The sequence below is a fragment of the Salmo trutta genome, chromosome 17 (genome assembly GCF_901001165.1).
Source record: "Salmo trutta chromosome 17, fSalTru1.1, whole genome shotgun sequence".
Lineage (NCBI taxonomy): Eukaryota > Metazoa > Chordata > Actinopteri > Salmoniformes > Salmonidae > Salmo > Salmo trutta.
In genome coordinates, this window is record NC_042973.1 from 9,984,682 (window position 1) to 9,998,741 (window position 14,060).

The 14,060-nt window shown below is 45.9% G+C and overlaps 2 protein-coding genes across 5 annotated transcripts in view; one reads left to right on the forward strand and one right to left on the reverse strand.

Annotated features, from left to right (window-relative positions):
* The window catches only part of LOC115151546 (coiled-coil domain-containing protein 50), a 36,181-nt gene extending 22,683 nt beyond the window's left edge, over positions 1–13,498 (forward strand). The window contains exons 6-12 of one of the 4 annotated variants that reach the window (XM_029695576.1): positions 3,277–4,176; positions 4,989–5,161; positions 5,431–5,475; positions 7,837–7,953; positions 8,299–8,378; positions 9,674–9,777; positions 10,026–13,498. In XM_029695576.1, coding sequence (XP_029551436.1) covers positions 3,277–4,176; positions 4,989–5,161; positions 5,431–5,475; positions 7,837–7,953; positions 8,299–8,378; positions 9,674–9,777; positions 10,026–10,045 — 1,439 coding nt within the window. In that variant the 3' untranslated portion in view covers positions 10,046–13,498. Of the gene's footprint in view, positions 1–3,276; positions 4,177–4,988; positions 5,162–5,430; positions 5,476–7,226; positions 7,745–7,836; positions 7,954–8,298; positions 8,379–9,673; positions 9,778–10,025 lie in introns of those variants that run through there. The other 3 variants (XM_029695577.1, XM_029695578.1, XM_029695579.1) reach the window with 3 other exon arrangements.
* On the reverse strand, positions 11,487–12,602 carry LOC115151251 (putative uncharacterized protein FLJ45035). Its single transcript, XM_029695207.1, has 2 exons — positions 12,248–12,602; positions 11,487–11,494 (listed from the first exon to the last, which is right to left on the reverse strand). Exons 1-2 carry the CDS (start codon positions 12,600–12,602, stop codon positions 11,487–11,489), a joined length of 363 nt encoding a protein of 120 aa, XP_029551067.1.
* Positions 13,499–14,060: the final 562 nt, after the last annotated feature.

Consider the following 14,060-nt stretch of genomic DNA (forward strand, 5'->3'; position numbering starts at 1 on the left):
CGGGTGTGCTAGAGCTGGGACGACAAGTCAAACATTCTCCCATGCTGCCGCGGGTGTGCTAGAGCTGGGACGACAAGTCAAACATTCTCCCATGCTGCCGCGGGTGTGCTAGAGCTGGGACGACAAGTCAAACATTCTCCCATGCTGCCGCGGGTGTGCTAGAGCTGGGACGATAAGTCAAACATTCTCCCATGCTGCCGCGGGTGTGCTAGAGCTGGGACGATAAGTCAAACATTCTCCCATGCTGCCGCGGGTGTGCTAGAGCTGGGACGATAAGTCAAACATTCTCCCATGCTGCCGCGGGTGTGCTAGAGCTGGGACGATAAGTCAAACATTCTCCCATGCTGCCGCGGGTGTGCTAGAGCTGGGACGATCAAACAAACAATTCTTCCACACCAACCCCTTTTCATGGGCACTTTGCTCATATCGTTCATTACAATAAAAAGTTTGAAATGAAATAAGTCGTCTAATATGGGTGGTTGTTTATGGGACATTTTTAGAACTACAGCATTTTAAAGTAGTAGTTTTTAAGAGTAATAAAAAATAACTGTGGTGAACGTTGTTATAATCGTATCGTCCAATTGATCGTTATTGTGATAATTCAGTCAATTTGTCGCAATATGTTTTTTTTTTATATATATATATATATATCGCCCAGCTCTAGTGTGTACATGCCCCTCCACACACACACGCTCTGCCACGTCTTATCTCAGGCGAGTTGTTTCCTCAGGCCCGTGTGATTGGCCACCCTTCTCAGGAAGTGACGGGCGCTGCCTGGCTGCCATGTTGGTCTTCTCAATCAGAGAGAAACAGAGGTTGGTTTAGCGTTCAGCTTCTGCAGATAAACCACTGTGGGGGAGAGCGAGGTGTGAAGAGGGAGGTGAGGCAGAGGAAGGAAAGACATTTGTCTGCGTTTTGTTATTGAGAGAAAAGCAAGCCAGAGTATCATTTCCACACTTAACTGCTCAGTCAGCTTATAAAACTGATAGGCAACTACTTTTCCATCAGTCAACTATCTGCCATAATACAGAGAACAGCCCATTGTTGAGGGTTGCTGAGCATTTTAAATGATTATGTAATTAACAAGACATTAAGGGCTAGGTGATTTCTAGCTGGCCTTTTATTTCAACCGTTACAGAGTACTTCCTGTTGATCAGATTAACCTCGCCAGCTGCTGAATGACTGCCATTCCATTCGGCTGACGGCAGAGACACACCTGTGTCCTTCACACATTTTGTTTTCACTCAAATGCAGGCCTGTGATTTGTCAGTGCATGTTAGGAAGGTTAACTGTGGTTGTTAAAGTTAATTTACATTTGAGTCATTTAGCATACAAAATTATCCAGAGAGATTTAGCGTTAGTGCATTCATCTTAAGATAGCTAGTTGGGACAACCACATATCACAAGCATAGAAAGTTCTCAAACTATCAGTAGCTGGTCTGATTTTTATTATTATGTTTTATATTTACAGTTGAAGTCGGAAGTTCACATACACCTCAGCCAAATACATTTAAACTCAGTTTTTCACAATTCCTGACATTTAATCCTAGTAAAAATTCCCTGTCTTAGGTCAGTTAGGATCACCACTTTATTTTAAGAATGTGAAATGTCAGAATGATAGTAGAAAGAATGATTGATTTATTTCAGCTTTTATTTCTTTCATCACATTCCCAGTGGGTCAGAAGTTTACATGCACTCAATTAGTATTTGGTATTATTGCCTTTTTAAATTGTTTAACTTGGGTCAAATGTTTCAGGTTGCCTTCCACAAGCTTCCCACAATAAGTTGGGTGAATTTTGGCCCATTCCTCCTAACAGAGCTGGTGTAACTGAGTCAGGTTTGTAGGCCTCCTTGCTCGCACACCCTTTTTCAGTTCTGCCCACACATTTTCTATAGGATTGAGGTCAGGGCTTTGTGATGGCCACTCCAATACCTTGACTTTGTTGTCCTGTTGCCATTTTGCCACAAATCTGGAAGTGTGCTTGGGGTCATTGTCCATTTTTGGAAGACCCATTTGCGACCAAGCTTTAACTTCCTGACTGATGTCTTGAGATGTTGCTTCAATATATCCACATAATTTTCCAGCCTCATGATGCCATCTATTTTGTGAAGTGCACCAGTCCCTCCTGCAGCAAAGCACCCCCACAACATGATGCTGCCACCCCCGTGCTTCACGGTTGGGATGGTGTTCTTCGTCTTGCAAGCATCCCCATTTTTCCTCCAAACATAAAGATGGTCATTATGGCCAAACGGTTCTACTTTTGTTTCATCAGACCAGAGGACATTTCTCCAAAAAGTATGATCTTTGTCCCCATGTGCAGTTGCAAACCGTATCTGGCTTTTTTATGGCGGTTTTGGAGCAGTGGCTTCTTCCTTGCTGAGCGGCCTTTCAGGTTATGTCGATATAGGACTCGTTTTATTGTGGATATAGATACTTTTGTACCTGTTTCCTCCAGCATCTTCACAAGGTCCTTTGCTGTTGTTCTGGGATTGATTTGCATTTTTTGCACCAAATTACGTTAATCTCTAGGAGACAGAATGCGTCTCCTTCCTGAGCGGTATGACGGCTGCGTGGTCCCATGGTGTTTATACTTGCGTACTATTGTTTGTGCAGATGAATGTGGTACCTTCAGGCATTTGGAAATTGCTCCCAAGGATGAACCAGACTTTGTGGAGGTCAACAATTTGTTTTCTGTTGTCTTGGCTGATTTCTTTTGATTTTCCCATGATGTCATGCAAAGAGGCACAGAGTTTGAAGGTAGGCCTTGAAATACATCCACAGGTACACCTCCAATAGGCTAAATGACATCATTTGAGTCAATCAGAAGCTTCTAAAGCCATGACTTAATTTTCTGGAATTTTCCAAGCTGTTTGAAGGCACAGTACACTTACAGAAGTGTATGTAAACTTCTGACCCACTGGAATTGTGATACAGTGAATTATAAGTGAAATAATCTGTCTGTGAACAATTGTAGGAAAAATTACTTTTGTCATGCACAAAGTAGATGTCCTAACCGACTTGCAAACTATAGTTTGTTAAAACAAGAAATTTGTGGAGTGATTGAAAAACGAGTTTTAATGACTCCAACTTAAGTGTTGGAGTCATTAGGAATTGTGAAAAACTGAGTTTAAATGTATTTGGCTAAGATGTATGTAAACTTCTGACTTCAACTGTATAACTAACCAACCCAGCTTCACTGACATATGTTGTCTTGTTCCATCCATCCATGTCTTCCTTCCATCTCTTCATATCCATCCTCCCTCCCCTCAACCCAGCCATCCGAGCCCCTCTGGACCTGGATGACAAACCCAGGCGACCTGGTTCTAACTCTCTCTCTTCGGAGAGAGATGCTGTGGAGACTAGAACCAACTCTCTTTCCAGATACCCTGAGCACCATTTAGAGGGTAGGGGAGAGGGGAGAAGGGGCAGGCATGGAGACACACACCCTGAGGACCACCGCTCCAGTAGCAGGGGCAAACATGGGGACAGGTACCCCGACTACCACCACCCCACTGAGGGTAGAAGCAGAGGGAAGGAGGGCCAGAGGAGCAGAGACCCACAGGGGTCCCAGTCAACCTTCTTTGCAGACAACCATGAGCCCAGGAGACAGCGAGAGGAGGAGGAGGGGGATAGGGTGGTCAGGAGGAAGGAGAGGCCCGCCCGGCCGCCACCGCCGTCCCATATCCCTGTGAAGAGAGACGAGGCTTGGGACAGGGATAGAGAGAGACACCGGGAGTGGCAGAGAGACGGGGAAAGAGACAGACAGAGAGAACCCAGGAGAGACGAGGAAATTGAGAGAGACGCACCAAGACAGGCAAGACACGGGGAGCAATTGAAAGACCAAGAGCATAGCCGAGACAAAGACAGACACCGAGAGAGAACCAAGAGCAGGGAGCGAGGTCTGGATGAAGTCCAGGACGAGCCCATCCCCAGTAGCCGCAGCAGGGCCTGGGACGGTGGTGGGGAGGAGGGCCCTGGGGATGATGAAGAGGGGAAAGGGGGGGCCAGGGCCCGCCTGACGCTCCACTCTGGCCCCAGTGAGCTGTGTGAGGAGGAGGCGAGGAGGAGCCCCAGGATGGGGAGAGAGAGAGGGGAGAGGGGACACAGGGACCCTGGAGAGGGCTCCAGCACAGGCAAGGAGCGCTCCCATACTCACCCCGCTCCCAGGGAGCCAGGTACGGCCTAGCGCCGGGCCCGTGGCCAACCATTTGTGGGTGTGGTGTGTGTGTGTGGGTTCTTGATTGGCCCGTGGCTGGGAGCTGCTGGTGGTGGCTTTGTCTCTCTAACTAAATAATCATCAACAATCATTTTCATCTTCGTCATCATCATCATCTTGGTATAGCAGCTTTCAGTCATTATGGTGGAATTCCACAGTCGGTCACAATACAGGGCCCTGCTGCCAAAGGTGTGTGTGTGTGTGTGACAGAGCGCCCAGATAGAAATATACTGTGTAGAACAGACATGATTCTAGTATTGATTAGCTTCTATACATAACATTTCTTTCTGTAACGTTTTTACCGTTGCACTCCAATTCTATTCCTCAAGGGCTTCTGTCGGTGTGCACTTTCATCCCTGTCTAGTCTACTCACCTGAACTGATCAAGTACTGGCATGGATTTGCCATCAATTTGTCCACACTTACCTACTCTGACCATAAATCAGACATTGATTAAAATAGCGGTGATTTAAACCAGTAGACACTGCAGCCCTAGAAGAATCAGAGTTGGTGATTCTGTGGTTCTCATCCTCTCTAGTCTGGTGTTTCCTGGTCCTGGGGTCCCAAAAGGATGCACTTCTGTTTTTTACATTTTTTATATATATATATACCTGATTCAAGTTAAACGCTTGACGATTAGTTGAATCAGATGTGTAGTACTAGGGTAAAAAGCAAAAAGTACACTCTTTTGGGTCCCCAGGGACAGCATTGGGAAACACTGTTCCAGACTGCAAACAGCTGTATTGACTGTTGTATGTGGCGCCCCCTGCAGGTCGTATAGTGCAAGGAGGACCAGGGGGTCGTGGAGCAGTGGTAATGGCAGGGAATTACGGGCTGGGCGAGGCCACCCAGGGTATCACTAAGCTGGACCTGCGGGAGCAGGAGCTGCTGGACATGGAGGTGGCCCGGAAACTACAGGAAGAAGAGGTGAAGGTGAGAGAACTGGTCAGTGACAGAACTTACCTCTTCTAACACAGTTATTAGGACAATAAAACGGCCTAGGAACGGGGCTTAACTCTGTCCCATTGTTAAGTTAACATGCATAACATTCAGTAGACCTCAGCTTTGTATTGTGCAGCTTCAGATGTCTGTGAGAAATGCTCCGTCTCAACAGTCACTTCCTATGTTATGTCATGGTAGAGCCCAGGGAACAGAATGTTCTATGCTGAGGGGAAATATGACTCAATTGGTTCTTAATTATTTTTCGGTTCCAGGCAAGCAAGATGGACAAGCGTGCGGCCCAAGTGGCTCAGGATGAGGTGAGTGGACGGCCGGCTGCTTCTCTGTCTGGAACAGTCATCACTGACCGACTCGCTTTCTCACGCTCTCTTTCATTTTCTCTCACTCTCTTGCCCTGTCTGTCAAGTCTCAACTTTTAACACATCAACGAAGCAAAGAACTGAGTGTAAAAGTTGTTTACCTTTGTTAAATAAATGATGTCCCTTGGTCCATTCATTCCTTTGGGTCAGTGTTAACCTGGGTAATCAACTCTCACAATTAGAGGTCGACCGATTATGATTTTTCAACGCCGATACCGATTTATTGGAGGACCAAAAAAAGCCGATGCCGATATTTCCAGTGGGGGGGGAAAGTATTTGATCCCCTGCTGATTTTGTACGTTTGCCCACTGACAAAGAAAGGATCAGTCTATAATTTTAATGGTAGGTTTATTTGAACAGTGAGAGACAGAATAACAACAAAAATATCCAGAAAAACACATGTCAAAAATGTTATAAATTGATTTGCATTTTAATGAGGGAAATAAGTATTTGACCCCTCTGCAAAACATGACTTAGTACTTGGTGGCAAAACCCTTGTTGTCAGAGGTCAGACGTTTCTTGTAGTTGGCCACCAGGTTTGCACAATGATAAATTAACAGGCACCGCTTTCAGTGAAATACAGAACCGTTCCGTATTTTATCTAACAGGTGGCATCCCTAAGTGTAAATATTCCTGTTACATTGCACAACCTTCAATGTTATGTCATAATTACGTAAAATTCTGGCAAATTAGTTCGCAACGAGCCAGTCGGCCCAAACTGTTGCGTATACCCTGACTGCGTGCAATGAACGCGAGATAAGTGACACAATTTCATGTTAGCAGGCAATATTAACTAAATATGCAGGTTTAAAAATATATACTTGTGTATTGGTTTTAAAGAAAGGCATTGATGTTTATGGTTAGGTACATTGCTGCAATGACAGTGCTTTTTTCACAAATGCGCTTGTTAAATCAACACCCGTTTGTCGAAGTAGGCTATGATTCAATGATAAATTAACAGGGACCGCATCGATTATATGCAACGCAGGACACGTTAGATAAACTAGTAATATCATCAACCATGTGTAGTTAACTAGTGATTATGTTAAGATTGATCGTTTTTTACAAGATAAGTTTAATGCTAGCTAGCAACTTACCTTGGCTTCTTGCTGCCCTCACGTAACAGGTAGTCAGCCTGCCATGCAGGCTCCTCGTGGAGTGCAATGTAAGGCAGGTGGTTAAAGCGTTGGACTAGTAACCAGAAGGATGCAAAAACGAATCCCCGAATCCCCCCTGTACAAGGCAGTTAACCCCCGTTCCTAGGCCGTCATTGAAAATAAGAATGTGTTCTTAATCTGACTTGCCTAGTTAAATAAAGGTGTAATAATAATAATAATAATAATAATAATAATAATAATAAAAATAATAATAAAATCGGCAAATCGGTGGCCAAAAATACCAATTACAGATAGTTATGAAAACTTGAAATCGGCCCTAATTAATCGGCCATTCCGATTAATCGGTCGACCTCTACTCACAATCATGGTGATATCCGTGTCTGGCAGAAGCCATATGAAGCAACACTATGTGCCTGAAAGGGACAATCTCAGATTGGAGGAACAACATACCGGTTCCCCACCACTTGTTTTAGTAAACAGCTGGAGAAATGGAGCCACTCTCAAATTCATTGGGACAAAGTGTCTGTGTTTGTACTGTAACTGTTTTAATAAACGTTGTATTGGCGTTGTCAGGAGATAGCCCGGCTGCTGGTGGAGCGGGAGTAGAATAACCACGTTGTATTGGCGTTGTCAGGAGATAGCCCGGCTGCTGACGGAGCGGGAGTAGAATAACCACGTTGTATTGGCGTTGTCAGGAGATAGCCCGGCTGCTGGTGGAGCGGGAGTAGAATAACCACGTTGTATTGGCGTTGTCAGGAGATAGCCCGGCTGCTGGTGGAGCGGGAGTAGAATAACCACGTTGTATTGGCGTTGTCAGGAGATAGCCCGGCTGCTGGCGGAGCGGGAGTAGAATAACCACGTTGTATTGGCGTTGTCAGGAGATAGCCCGGCTGCTGGTGGAGCGGGAGTAGAATAACCACGTTGTATTGGCGTTGTCAGGAGATAGCCCGGCTGCTGGCGGAGCGGGAGTAGAATAACCACGTTGTATTGGCGTTGTCAGGAGATAGCCCGGCTGCTGGTGGAGCGGGAGTAGAATAACCACGTTGTATTGGCGTTGTCAGGAGATAGCCCGGCTGCTGACGGAGCGGGAGTAGAATAACCACGTTGTATTGGCGTTGTCAGGAGATAGCCCGGCTGCTGGCGGAGCGGGAGTAGAATAACCACGTTGTATTGGCGTTGTCAGGAGATAGCCCGGCTGCTGGTGGAGCGGGAGAAGATGGAGTACAAGAAGTCCAGAGAGAAGGAGAAGCAGGGGATGAGGCCAGAAGAGAGGAGGAGGCCAGAGGGAGGAGACCACAAGGTAATTCTCTCTCTCTCTCTCTCTCTCTCTCTCCTTATTTTTCTGGATGAGATGACTTTATGATTTCAGGACTACATGTACAGTATTCTGATCATCAAGATATGTGTTTCATACTGTAATGGTGGTCCCTCCTATGAATTAATTTGTGTTGATATGATCTGTTTTTTTTTACATAGGAGTACTGTAGTAAGAGCAGCACAGTTTACATTTTAGTCATTCAGCAGACGCTCTCATCCAAAGCAACCTACTGTTAGTGCAGGTTTATTGGCACAGTTTAAGGTGCATTTTTGATCAACTTGTTTATAAGACCAGACTGAAGATGGTGTCTGTCCGTGTGTGTTCCAGCCAAGCTCAGAGGAGGTAGTGCATCCCAGACTACGAGAGGAGGAATACCAGAAGCCCAGGAACCACCAAAAGCCTGCCAGGTACTGACCTCACTCTGTCATTAGCCTGCCAGGTGCTGGCCTCACTCTGTCATTAGCCTGCCAGGTGCTGGCCTCACTCTGTCATTAGCCTGCCAGGTGCTGGCCTCACTCTGTCATTAGCCTGCCAGGTGCTGGCCTCACTCTGTCATTAGCCTGCCAGGTGCTGGCCTCACTCTGTCATTAGCCTGCCAGGTGCTGGCCTCACTCTGTCATTAGCCTGCCAGGTGCTGGCCTCACTCTGTCATTAGCCTGCCAGGTGCTGGCCTCACTCTGTCATTAGCCTGCCAGGTCCTGGCCTCACTCTGTCATTAGCCTGCCAGGTCCTGGCCTCACTCTGTCATTAGCCTGCCAGGCGATGGCCTCACTCTGTCATTAGCCTGCCAGGCGCTGGCCTCACTCTGTCATTAGCCTGCCAGGCGCTGGCCTCACTCTGTCATTAGCCTGCCAGGCGCTGGCCTCACTCTGTCATTAGCCTGCCAGGCGCTGGCCTCACTCTGTCATTAGCCTGCCAGGCGCTGGCCTCACTCTGTCATTAGCCTGCCAGGCGCTGGCCTCACTCTGTCATTAGCCTGCCAGGCGCTGGCCTCACTCTGTCATTAGCCTGCCAGGTGCTGGCCTCACTCTGTCATTAGCCTGCCAGGCGCTGGCCTCACTCTGTCATTAGCCTGCCAGGCGCTGGCCTCACTCTGTCATTAGCCTGCCAGGCGCTGGCCTCACTCTGTCATTAGCCTGCCAGGCGCTGGCCTCACTCTGTCATTAGCCTGCCAGGCGCTGGCCTCACTCTGTCATTAGCCTGCCAGGCGCTGGCCTCACTCTGTCATTAGCCTGCCAGGCGCTGGGCTCACTCTGTCATTAGCCTGCCAGGCGCTGGGCTCACTCTGTCATTAGCCTGCCAGGCGCTGGGCTCACTCTGTCATTAGCCTGCCAGGCGCTGGGCTCACTCTGTCATTAGCCTGCCAGGCGCTGGGCTCACTCTGTCATTAGCCTGCCAGGCGCTGGCCTCACTCTGTCATTAGCCTGCCAGGCACTGGCCGCACTGTGTCATTAGCCTGCCAGGCGCTGGTCTCACTCTGTCATTAGCCTGCCAGGTGCTGGCCTCACTCTGTCATTAGCCTGCCAGGCGCTGGCCTCACTCTGTCATTAGCCTGCCAGGCGCTGGTCTCACTCTGTCATTAGCCTGCCAGGTGCTGGCCTCACTCTGTCATTAGCCTGCCATGAATACACCCCGTGTTGCAACAATATTATTGCCTTAAAATAATATTTCCCCTCCTCTATCGCTCTCTGCCCTCTCACAGGCCTTCTCAACCTCCTCCACATGACTATGAGAATGTGGAGTCCAGCTACTCAGGGAGACACTATTCTTCCGCGTCTCCAGCCAGACCTGAGGCGGCGTACAAAGGTAAATTCAGCTATTTTTGTCAGCTTTAACTCGGGCCTCAACCTAAAACCCAAGGAATTTAGATTTAACACTTCTCATACAGCTAACTTTCTATCCAGCATACCACATGGTTGGCGTACACCAAATGTATTTCTTAGAGAGCTCCAACTGTTCTAGCCAGTGATTTTATATGATTAGGTATTAAAGATCAAGCTGATGAGCCCTCTCTATCTCTCTCTCTCTCCCCCCCCCCTCCCTATATCTTCTAGGTGTCTATTACAGACAGTGACCCAGGCTTCCTAAGCCATCCATCTGAGTTTATTTTTTTTCATTGCTGTATTTTTAAAACTTCCATCACTTTCTATTGGCCAAGAGCCTTGGAACAATGTACCTAGTCGTTGGCAATGGGTTCGGGGAGGGTGTTGGCCAAGAGGAGGTGCAGCTGAGAGCTGAAACACGCACGCTGTCATTTGTTTTTTCTTTTAATTGGCGCGACAACTAAGACAACCCTAAGGAGACGCCTTGTGACATTCTAACTCCTGCTGGCTCTTAACTGTGGATGATGATGTGGAAGATGAACATTTAAAAAAGAGGGAAATGTTCCTGTTTTCCTGTATTAGTCGTTTTGCTGGTGTTTCTGTCCATCCGTGGATCATGCTCGTCATGGTGGATCAGGCCTTTGCTGGATATGTAACTGTGCAATCTCTCTCTGTCTCTATGGCTGTCTATGGGATGTGCCTGTCTTTGGAGCCAAAATGGTGGCCACGTGGTTCTGTGCACTCCCAGGTTCCAGTTCTCCTGTCCTTGTACCGTGCTGCACATCAAGGCTGAACAACATGACCGGCCCAGTCCAAAACTCTATTATATCAGGAGAATGGATCTTTGTGTTAACACCTTTCCAGTCCGGAAGCGGATGGTGATCGTATGTGGACTTGTTGCTCTCTGCAAGCTCTCTACCTGTGTTCCCATGTCTTTCTAAGGGGCTGGTGTATATAGCTGCTGGGAATACGGACTTGGAGGTGAAGTATTATGGGACATACTGCTCTCATTGTGTTTCTACGTGCATACTTCCTGACAGTTTTTTCTGTTCTCTTTGTTAGTGTTACGAATCCCTTTGGCCCTGCAGTCTAGGGGGGATGGAAACGAGACCATAACATAACTCATCCAAATTATAACTGTGAAAAGGAACAGTGAGAACAAAAACCACAGACAACTTAAATCTACCGTCAAACACTATAGGTTTATTTGGTAAACACACGGTAAAGGGGGGCTGAGCTGGACCCAAGAAATAATAAATATCCAAAAACACCCCTAAGCTAGACTAGCCTGCTTTAAGAACAGCTAGCTAACTAACCAATAAAATACAGTGGGTGGTCCGCCCAGTTCTAACTAGGGGATTTAGACAAAGTTTACCTACGGGTAGTGTATGCCCATGGGCGACTTGTAGTGGTACCCCCTTTTCCCACCAACAAACACTCACATAATTCCAGACAAATGTGACATGTAGCAACAAAAACCAAAAGCGAGCTCAATCCAAAGAGCGAGAGTTGGCGAGAGATTTGTACACAGAGATTGAGCTCCAGAGAAAACAACTGACTGGGTTTTTAAACCAAGGGAAAGGGGATGTGATTGGGTAAGGGAAAAGGAGCAGGTGTCTTCTGATTGGCCACACTTGTGAATAGGGGAGAAGGAAAGAAAATACACACACAGGATACCTGTATCCGTAACAGTTAGTCAACTAGAGCACAAGACACCGCAAACGCCAATCAGTTGTTTTGTGGATTAACAAAACATACTATTTGAAATATTACCCGTAATATATTTGATTGGAGGTGCCATCAGTATTTGACTTTGTCTTATCTGCTTACAAACTGACATCGGCAAATGCTTTCAGCGCTAAGAGAAGTGGACCAGTAGGAATTGAATGCATGTACATTTCAGATCTGTGCCAAACGTAACATTTGTGCTTGTTTTGTCAGAGCTGTATTCACTGGGAACGGGACAAAACGGGGAGGGACCAACTTGAATTTGTCGAATAGAACTCTTGTTTTTGTTGCAAAACATTTTCTGTTGCGCTATGTTTTGCTACAGTGTAGAATAATGAATACTCCCCAGGTTGTGTTTTTCCTAACCGACGGTGTCCATTGATTGAATGGTTGACTCGTTGGTCACCTGTTAAAGTGCAAGTCATGTCTGAATTACTGTTTCTGCATTTTATTTAGTTTTATATAATTTTATATAATCTTATTTGATTTGGCATCACTCTTAAAAGGCATTTCTTGTTTCCTGTAAATTCCATTCCTAATGAAATGCCTTCACTCCCTCTCTCACACATATACACACACACACCACTCTCTAAGAGGGTTATCACTTCCTGTGCGTGTAACATGAGTAAACATTCCCAGGGTAAACAAAGTGTGGCGGGAAGTATCAGTCATCCACTGAATCAACAGAGCAAGTGGGAACATGATGTAATTCCACTCAAAGGGACCTTTAGACTCAGACAGCTGGGTGATTGGGGTCAACTTCTCCGGCAGCTGGGTGATTGGGGTCAACTTCTCCGGCAGCTGGGTGATTGGGGTCAACTTCTCCGGCAGCTGGGTGATTGGGGTCAACTTCTCCGGCAGCTGGGTGATTGGGGTCAACTTCTCCGGCAGCTGGGTGATTGGGGTCAACTTCTCCGGCAGCTGGGTGATTGGGGTCAACTTCTCCGGCAGCTGGGTGATTGGGGTCAACTTCTCCGGCAGCTGGGTGATAGGGGTCAACTTCTCCGGCAGCTGGGTGATAGGGGTCAACTTCTCCGGCAGCTGGGTCATAGGGGTCAACTTCTCCATGGCCAGTTTCATCTTTTTTTGGTTTTACGTATTGAATGAGGATGGTAATAGTGGCGATAGATTAAACACTTTTTTATTACCAGACTTCATACTTTAATAGGATCCATGCTATATCAAAGGGATTACAGGAGACTATATAGGGACTTTTAGAGAATGCATCCCAAAATTGCACCATATTCCCTATATATAGTGCACTACTTTTGACCAGGGCCAATTGTGCATTGGTTAAAAGTAGGTGCCATTTGGGACGGAGACATACTGTACTGCCAATGGTCATGGTACCACCATGTTCATATCATGTATTATAGCCTAATTATTGTTTATTACACATAAGTAATCCCACACGGTTTCCAATTTGATCTAATGAAATGTTTAATTATGATTCTGTCGTATTTACATTTTTCTATTGAGTGATGTTCATCAGTCTATGATGGTGTTTTTGTTGTTGAAATGCTTTGTCCAAGTGTGGGTATCAAAGACATTCTAGATGTGTGAAATGTTGTTGGATGGATGGGATTTGTGCCATAGGGATGTTTTTTGTTTTTTCAGGGACTTGTAGATAACGGGAATCTCAGCTCCTTCTAGGGTAGTGACAGTTGAGGAGTATTAGTGTAGAACCGCCCAGAACTGAGTACTGTCTTTTTGTGGGATAATAGCACCATCTTGTGGACATATTGAATATCAAATTAAAACATGTACATTATCTGATCAGACAGTGCATATTGGTGATTGCTGTGTAATGATTGTCCTATATGCTTTGAGTGCAATCCGAACCGAAATCAAGTGTAATGTTTTTGTTTTGCCATCCAGGGCCTGAATGCAATCTACAAATGAAATCATACAAGTGACTGCTCACACTTAATGTAACTGTTTTCTATCATCAACTGAATAAACAGTTGACATGAACATTGACATTTGCATGTGTTTATTCACAAAATATTTATGTACTATTCTTTGTCACTATTTTTCTAACTTCAGGTTCTGTATCACATTTCTATCAAGACTATTGGAGACCAAAGTATGATGCAAGGCACAAGTGAATGGTTTATGAAAGGCCCAACTAGCCTAAATGTGTTGAGGAGCATGTGGTGCCATTGGCTCTCCTGGAAAATTCACACTCAGGAATTTGCTTACAGCATTTATTCTGCGAGTTACAGGTTTAGTTGGCAGATATTATACAACACATGGCTGGAAAACCATAGTGCAAGTTGTTCAACAGCCCTGTATCCCTTTCCATTGGCAATCAAAGCACAAGTATTAAATATGTCAGTATATAGTCATACTCTACACCCCAATGTGCTGCCATTACTCAAAAGCTTTGAGGAAACCTCTTGCACTTAATATATTGTAGTACAGCTCCTTAGTTATTTTGTAGTCATTAACCAATAGTCACTGACACTGTAGGGGTTCTAGATTTGTAGGGGTTCTAGATCAGCTTGAACATTTTGAATAATACACCCACTAAGCCAT